An 8,868-nucleotide genomic window follows, 5' to 3' on the forward strand; every position below is an offset into this window, starting at 1 on the left:
CCACCTGCGTGGCGCTCTTCGTGGTGGGCATCGCGGGCAACCTGCTCACCATGCTGGTGGTGTCGCGCTTCCGCGAGCTGCGCACCACCACCAACCTCTACCTGTCCAGCATGGCCTTCTCCGACCTGCTCATCTTCCTCTGCATGCCCCTCGACCTCGTGCGCCTCTGGCAGTACCGGCCCTGGAACTTCGGCGACCTGCTCTGCAAACTCTTCCAGTTCGTCAGCGAGAGCTGCACCTACGCCACGGTGCTCACCATCACGGCGCTGAGCGTCGAGCGCTACTTCGCCATCTGCTTCCCGCTGCGGGCCAAGGTGGTGGTGACCAAGGGCCGCGTGAAGCTGGTCATCCTGGTCATCTGGGCCGTGGCCTTCTGCAGCGCCGGGCCCATCTTCGTGCTGGTGGGCGTGGAGCACGAGAACGGCACCGACCCGCGGGACACCAACGAGTGCCGCGCCACCGAGTTCGCCGTGAGCTCGGGGCTGCTCACCGTCATGGTGTGGGTGTCCAGCGTCTTCTTCTTCCTGCCCGTCTTCTGCCTCACCGTGCTCTACAGCCTTATCGGCAGGAAGCTGTGGCGCCGGCGGCGCGGCGAGGCCGTGGCCACCTCGCTCCGGGACCAGAACCACAAGCAAACAGTGAAGATGCTGGGTGGGTCTCAGCGCACCCTCCACTCTCTCCCGCCCCCTCCTCTCCCGAGCTTCCTCCCTTCTCCCCGAGTCTCTACCTCTCTCTCCTGTTCTCTCTCTACCTCTCTCTCCTGATTCTCTCGGTCTCTGTCTCCCTCTGAGTCTCTCGTTATTCTTTCTCTCCTGTTTCTGCTTTGAACTCTCTCTTTGGTCTCCTACATTTTCTGTCGTGTGTGCATGTCCCTGTCTCTCTCTAGGATTTTTAAAAAAACTTTTTACTCTTGTTTTTATATATCCGTTTCTCCATCTCTCTCTCTCTCTCTCTCTCTCTCTCTCTCTCTCTCTCCTCTTCCTTCCTCTCCCCCCCCCAACTTTGCCACAGTCTTGACTCTTTTTAGGTCTCTATCTCTTTGTGTCTCTTTCTTCCCCGCTTTCCTTTCTCTCTTTCATGGAAACATGCAGTGCCCATGTCTTTCCCTAAAATGAGTTTTATATCAATCCAGACACTTTGCTTCAAAACTGCGATGTTTTATAAAAATCTATTGTGGTCTGTGGCTGTTAAAGGTGAGGTTAAGCTTCCTGCCTCAAGAAGAATTTGTGGATATCTAAGTTACACTAAGGAAAGCAGGCAGTAAATCTAGGAAGTATTCAGTGGTAAATTTAACCAAAGATCTGGTCAATTCGGATGATTCTGTCAGAGATGATTCATTTTTCTTTCAATGTTGTGATTTGCTTTATGCCCAGCATTTTTTTCCGATCAAATAATCGAATCAGTTCTGTTTACCCTGCTGCTGTTTGTACAGCGTTGTGAGGAAGTCAGTGACAAATCAATGCTGGCGTCTCCATTTCTTTCCATGATTACCTATCTTTCCAGGTAGAAAAGCCTACCATAACCAAGGATAACCTAGGATGGGCCGGCTTCCAGGATGAGAAAGGGAGACTTTTTGGAAGACAACAGCTGCCTTCTGCAAATGGTCCCTAATTTTTAAGCCATTAACTATATAATTTTGTTTTTAATTTATTCACATCATTCCCCAAATGGTCCTTCAGGGAATGTTTGTAGTTAGTGTCCCAACTAGAGTCTGCCGAGTATGTACTGTATGCATTCAACTCTTTAAGTATATGTATTTGGTACAAGTGAAGTAATACAAAATGCCTTCACATCCAAGCAAAATATGCTTTTCTAGAACTAGAGTCTGCACCCTTTATGATTTGGACATTACAGTCAATATGGAGTTTACATTTGTGTGTATGCAAAAGAGAGTTTATTCTTGCATGGAAAAATAATACAAAAATTAGTAAATTACCATACAAGAATAAACTGTTTCACGTACTCACAACTGTAACCTAATTTTGCCCACTCCTGTATTTGCATATTTAATACACTCATAAGCCATTCCAAGATGATTTGTATTTGTAATTTTACAATTCTTGGAATCCTGTATATTAAAGTGATTGTTTATTCAAAAATGCCCCAAATTGTCATTGTCTAGACCAGTGATTCTCACAATATGACTAGTAGATTGTAAACCTACTAGTGCCCTCCAGGGGCCTCTCATATTCACGTGGCTACTGTGGCAAACAGTTGCTACTACACAACGTAGTTTTGAGAATAATTTTAATCATTTTCTCCAATTTTATTTTTAAGCCATTAATTATCCTCATAGTGAACCAACACCAATGTTAATTTTCTTTTGCCTTGACAATTTGAAGAGCATCACTAAAGTACTACAAGGGCTAAAATATCTTGTTAATTTTCCTCTGATTTCAGAATTTTAAAAACTTAATCTAGAAATGCAGAGGTCTTGAAAAAATGGGCAAAATGAAGACCTTGGTTGGCTAATAATTATTGTTAGTTGGTTTTATGGGCTTTTGTACCACACTTATGTCTATTGTAGGTGACAAAGAATCATCCATCTCAGTGGTTCTCAATCCGGACTGCATATTCTGTCTTCTGTGAAACTTTAAAAAGAACAGAAAAAAGCACAGGTGTCCTGGTCTCCTGACTAGAGAATTTAATTTAATGAGTCTATATCACATCAAAGAAATCCATTCCTCAGGGAACCCTGACAGACAGTTATTGTTGAGTTCAACACCTTTACTCACATGTGCTTAGTTGTGACAGACACATGTAAAATGGTGGATTACTGTGAATAAATGGTCTAGTCAATTGAGTCAATATATACATCCAATCACAAAATCGCTCAAAAAGTTGTTATGTAGAAAAGACTGGGAAGCTCAGTAAAAAGGGTTGAACTGTTGATCCAGACAGACTCAATCCTGGTGAAAATGTAGCAATGAGAAAGGGAAGAACATAATGGCTCTCTGAAGTCACTGGTCACACCACATATAATCAAAACAGAACTGTCTTCCAAGTGAAACGTGATGTGCTGTGACATTTCTGGAACTGATGCTCACTCTCCCATTGTTCTTTTAGCTGTCGTGGTGTTTGCTTTCATCCTCTGCTGGCTGCCCTTCCACGTAGGACGATACTTATTTTCCAAGTCTTTCGAGCCTGGCTCCCTGGAGATTGCTCAGATCAGCCAATACTGCAACCTTGTGTCCTTTGTCCTCTTCTACCTCAGCGCCGCCATCAATCCCATTCTGTACAACATCATGTCCAAGAAGTACCGGGTGGCAGTGTTCAAACTTTTGGGATTTGAACCTTTCTCCCAGAGGAAGCTCTCCACCCTGAAGGATGAAAGCTCTCGGGCCTGGACAGAATCTAGTATTCATACAAGACCAAACACATCGCTGAGCAGAGTCATCGCTTACTATTCTGCACTGGAAACCATAGCACAGCAGAACTTGGGAGGAAGTTGAAGGTTAACTTTGGAATTGGGGAGAGATAGGTCTGGAAACAGTTGGGAGGGAAGAAAAGATAGAGTTTGTAGTGTGTGAGAGGTTTAATTTGATTGCACGCTCATCCGTGCTCTCATACAGGATTTCTGCATATTCACTACCTGTGATTTTGCATTTTGCCGTTGGTGCTAGCAAGGGCTTTGCAATTTGGAGAAAGGAGAAAGTGCAGAGAGGGCAATTAGGGTAATTCTTGCTGGATAAATACTAAATCTGATTTACTTTTTCATAATGATAAAAATTTGATTAAAAGAATGAAATTAAAAATTTAAAACGTGAATTTTTAAAACTAGTAATTTTCATATCGCTCCAGATGAGTGCTGTCCAAGAGAAATATAATGCAAGATACTGAAGCAATCAATATAAAAGTTATTAAGAATAATTTTTTAATGCAAAGTCTTTGAAATCTGGTGTTTTACATTTACAGTGCACTTTAATTTGGACATTAAGTTTTTATCAGTAATACTTGCTATATTTAGATTTCATAAAATTTGCAGATGAGAAAATAGATTTATAAACCTAAGTTGTTCAAATACATGTAAAATTTTTCCAATAACTGAAACTATTACAAGTTTTAAAACTGAAAATGAATTGAAATAAAAAATTCAAGTATTCAGTGACAAATGTGGCTATTAGTTACTATATTGGCTAGTTCAGCTCTAGAGTATATGTAAAATTGTTGTTAACCTTACAAAATGTTAAACAATTAATACTCATTTCCTGAAATGTTTTTATTGCAAAATAAGCATTGCAGAGTTTTAGCATGATGAATCCCCTAATCACACCTGAATGTTCTATTCATGCTTGGAAGGAAATGGATATGAAATATAAGATGCAAAAAAAAGTAATATAATATGCACTTTAAAACTAGGTGAATTATATGTGATAATATTCAGGAAATGAAACTTTATAAAAATTATAGAAAATCACAAACTGCCTTATTTGGCTTAACAAAAATATTAAGTCAACCATAAGGCTTTGATTTGTGAATAAAGGAATAATTTATAACAGATTCTGGAAAGCTTACAGGAACCTAATGAACATAGAAAATTTTCAAATGGTGAAAAATTCAGAATCCCTTAAATGCTATTGCTTAGTGATATTCAGGTTAGTTATTCCATTCCTTAACCTTACAGCTATTCATTTCAAAATGCCTGTGCCACGTTCTGTCTTCAAATTAGTCTCGCTGTTTACATCCCACTGCTTATCGGATAGATGTGTTTACTTGGACTTCCAGTCTCCTTCTCAATCATAATGATGAATGATTGCATACCTTCAACTGAATATTGTACATTTTAGTTATAAATGTATAGTCAACTCTTTGAATATTAAATATATTATTCCAAAAATGATTTCTTCATAGTCCTGTGCAGTACTACGTCATATCAGCAATTCCTACATGAAATTATTGGTTCAACTATGAAACTGATTGAACCATTTAGGGAAATTACTGCCATGATTGATTCCCCCGCCCCCCCCAAAGTAAAGATTATTATGCTGAAGTAATTGATTGACTTTATTTTATTTATTTTTTAAAATATATTTTTTATTGATTTTAGAACGAGGGGAAGGGAGAGGGATTGAGAGACAGAAATATCTATCAGCTGCCTCCTGCACGCCCCCTACTGGAAATCGAGCCAGAAACCCGGGCATATGCCCTGACAGGGAATCAAACTGATGATCTCTTGGTTCATGGGTCGACACTCAACCACTGAGCCACCCTGGCCGGGCTAATTGATTGACTTTATTTTAGAACATGAAAACATAATCATAATTAGAATGACTTCTCTAGAGAAGTATTTCCAAAATCTATTCTGACACTAAAAATGCTCAATTTACTCTAAATGCAGAACTTTAGCAAATTAATTATTCAGTTTTTGGGAGTGCATCAATATTTTTTTAATATATTTTATTGATTTTTTTAAAGAGAGGAAAGGAGAGGGATAGAGAGTTAGAAACATTGATGAGAGAGAAAGATCGATCAGCTGCCTCCTGCACACCCCCTACTAGGTATGTGCCCGCAACCAAGGTACATGCCCTTGACCGGAATCAAACCTGGGACCCTTCAGTCTGCAGGCCGACGCTCTATCCACTGAGCCAAACTGGTTAGGGCTGCATCAATATTTTTTAAAAATACACTGTTTATTCAAATCCGTGGGACACTAATTAGGACATTCAGCATTATTCTCCTAAATAGGGCCCACTAAATCCCAAAGAGGTAAGTCAGCCTCCTGAAACCCTAAAGTTTTTGTCTACAAATACATTCTACTTGAGAGAAAATAAGCAAAAAAGGCTTGACTTCTATCACACAGTTGATTGCCTTGGAGAGAAAAAAAACACCTACATGTTAATTAGTTGCTTGCCTATTCAGTGGTCCCCCTTTTCTTGTGGGTTCACAGGGAATAGTTTACATAGTAAGGACCACTGTTGTCCTTCACTGATGCTCATCTGGGTCTCAGAGGATATGTTTAGGGAAAGGGATTTTTAATTTGTGCTTTCATATCATTGCATTTTTATTGTTTGTAATGTCTTTGTATCCTCATACTCCATAAATTGCTTAAGACTCAGGGAAAAGAGGAATTTACACTGAGGAAAATTGTTTCTGAAAGTCCATCATTTCACAGACATTTAGTATGTGCATGGTATGTTGTAAGCTCTGAGATTAAAACACCAAGGATTTTATCCTTAATGAGCTATGTGAGTTATGTTGCAGGAGATAACTGATAAATATATTGTTATCCTTAATGAGCTATCCACTTGTGAGTTATGTTGCAGGAGATAACTGATAAATATATTGGGTTTGGAAGTAAACATCTCCAGTTGACACTGAATCAAATTATTCTCCAGTATTTCAAGGGGTTGTTCCTATTCCTGGTTATTCCTATTCGGCTCAAAATAAATTTAAAATGGGCTCTTCCTACACAAACCAGTCAAATATATAGATGCAGCTAATGTGTCTGCTAGTGGTAATTACACTCACAGCATTCTTCATTAACGTATGGAAAGTCAAGGCCTGGTTTCATTTTTAATCTGTGTTTCCATTTTCTTGGTTACCACACCTTATACTGTGTCACAAAATCAAGGTTTGTATCGTTTATAGGAAGAGACTATTATATGAGTAAAAACTTTTTAGTAATTGCTTTAAGGAAGACATCCATTGCCATGAATTAGTTAAAACTGGCAGTTTTGTGGCATGGGATTTAGAACTGGAAACCATTTCTTTACAATCCTCTTTTTTATTGCAATAAAAGTTCTTGTGATGAGATTTGACTTGAAGTTCAAGCTTTTGTTAAGAACCGGAAATCATTACAAACAATTTAAAATTATTAGTTCAACATTGACAATTTCTTCATTTAATTTTTTTAATCCTCACCTGAGCATATTTTTTCCATTGATTTTTAGAGACAGTGGAAGGAAGGGAGAAAGAGAGAGAGAGAGAGAGAGAGAGAGAGAGAGAGAGAGAAACATCAATTAGTTGCCTCTGTACCTGCCCCATCAGGAAGGGATCAACCCAGGTACATGCCCTTGACCAGGAATCAAACCCCAGACCCTTCAGTGTGCAGGCCAACACTCTACCCACTGAGTAACACAGTCCAGGGCTAAACATTGACAATTTTAACTATATAATTTTGTTTTTAATTTATTCACATACTAAATTTAACATTACAAAAACACACCATTAGACTTTTTGTAATACTGGTGCCCTTTTACAAGACTAGTGAAAACACTTTCTCTCCTTTTAAAAAACAGCATGCACATCTTTGAATTGTGCCACACATATTTACATATATCAAAATTTCTTGTCACACTGTCTGTGTGAATAGTATAGAGCTTTCTTCCATTAAAAATACCATATCTAGTATAAGTAATGTCATTAAAAGCTAAAGATAATGTCATTCATGGTTTGTAGAGGGCCGCCTGGGAGGCACCTAGGCATTTTCTTATAATTATTGTCAGCTGAACTCAGAGCATAGGCAGAGCCACGCCCTGGGAACATGCTTCCCCAATAAGGCTGGACATGTTAATCAGGCAGGGGCGGAACTAGATATGTAAATCTAGGCCTTTAAAATAAACCTGCTGTGTGGCTCAGCCCGCTTTGCCACCTCTCCATCAGAGAGGATGGCGCCCACCTGGCCCCAGCTTAAAATCTATTTCTGCATCTTGGTCTTTCTTTAATTTCTTAATCCCCAGCTCCTCCACTGAGCAAATGTACTGTTTCCTTTTGCATGCGGGACAAGGAAAAGAGAGAAACAGCCCCCCACAATGGTTCATTGTCTAATGATCCTCCTATGATTTCTTTGCAATTAAAATTCTAATACTAGCCAGGATACATACAATTCTAACTTAGCCAGGTGAATAGTGATTGGTGTTAATTCAGTGAATTGATAACACATTTTTTTTAATCCAGAGAATGAACTGCAAGTCAAAATCAGCAGAAAGCAATGTGCTGGTGGCAAACATTAACTGCTTTAAGCACACGTTTCTTAATTATTCACATTACGTAAACTCAGTCATGTTAATTCTTGGCAATATTCTCAGTTTGAAGCAGGTGAAGGAGAGAGTTTGGATGAAGCTTGTTTTATGTTTTTCCTTTTGAACGCAAATTCTTGCATGGTGTTGGAGGCTAGCCATTTTTTTAAGTGTCATGCTGATGTCCCTCTCAATTGCCTGGATATCTGCTGGAATTCCAGTGAGCATTTTATGCTGTGACACAATGTATCCTTTGCTCAAGGGACTGTCAACTACTCTCAAAACTAGCAAACCATTAAAGACCTCAAAAAGCATGCCTCATGTCAATTCTCCAAAATGTTTACAAATGTCAATTCCAGAAGAACTCCTCTTCCCTGCTCCCATCCAGTCCCAGAGAAAGTATTGGGAAGAATAGTTTGCAAGATTTTTTTTTGTCATTTTAACACATCAGATCCAAACATTTCTCTAGCTCAAACAACAAAACCATTTATATTTTCCACTTTTAGCACTATAGGTTTAGTGTACTAGAGAGCATTTGCTCATATAAATATATTCAAACCTCGTAGTCTCCTTTTTCACTGATACCCCTGTATTCTATGTCTGTAGATCATGTACTGCTTGGTCAATTTGTGCTGTTCAATGTGTCATAAATGTCACTAATGATATTTTGACTTGTGATTCTTTTTTAAGGTCTTGATGAATATTAAAGAGTTTACTATAACTCACGTACCTGTCTTATGAAATCAGGCATCAGTTTTCTTTCCTATGTGTGTCCTTAACCAAACAGTTGCTTAATAAGTGTCTGTTTAAAGTTTATATCTACTTTCTTCCATATGCAGTTATAAATCTTGGTATCTGGGATATTTTACTTCTACTGCTGTTTCATATATATTTCAGAGAGGAAGGAAGA

The 8,868-nt window shown here is 39.0% G+C and overlaps 1 protein-coding gene across 1 annotated transcript; it reads left to right on the plus strand.

Annotated features, from left to right (window-relative positions):
• Positions 1 to 5: 5 nt before the first annotated feature.
• Positions 6 to 4,954, plus strand: GHSR (growth hormone secretagogue receptor; the record flags this gene model as incomplete). The annotated part of the gene is made up of 2 exons (XM_005860872.2): positions 6 to 651; positions 3,067 to 4,954. Coding segments are annotated over 2 exons (1,032 nt in total), but the record flags the coding sequence as incomplete, so codon positions are not given.
• Positions 4,955 to 8,868: the final 3,914 nt, after the last annotated feature.

This window comes from Myotis brandtii, unplaced genomic scaffold, assembly GCF_000412655.1.
Source record: "Myotis brandtii unplaced genomic scaffold, ASM41265v1 scaffold1423, whole genome shotgun sequence".
Taxonomy (NCBI): domain Eukaryota; kingdom Metazoa; phylum Chordata; class Mammalia; order Chiroptera; family Vespertilionidae; genus Myotis; species Myotis brandtii.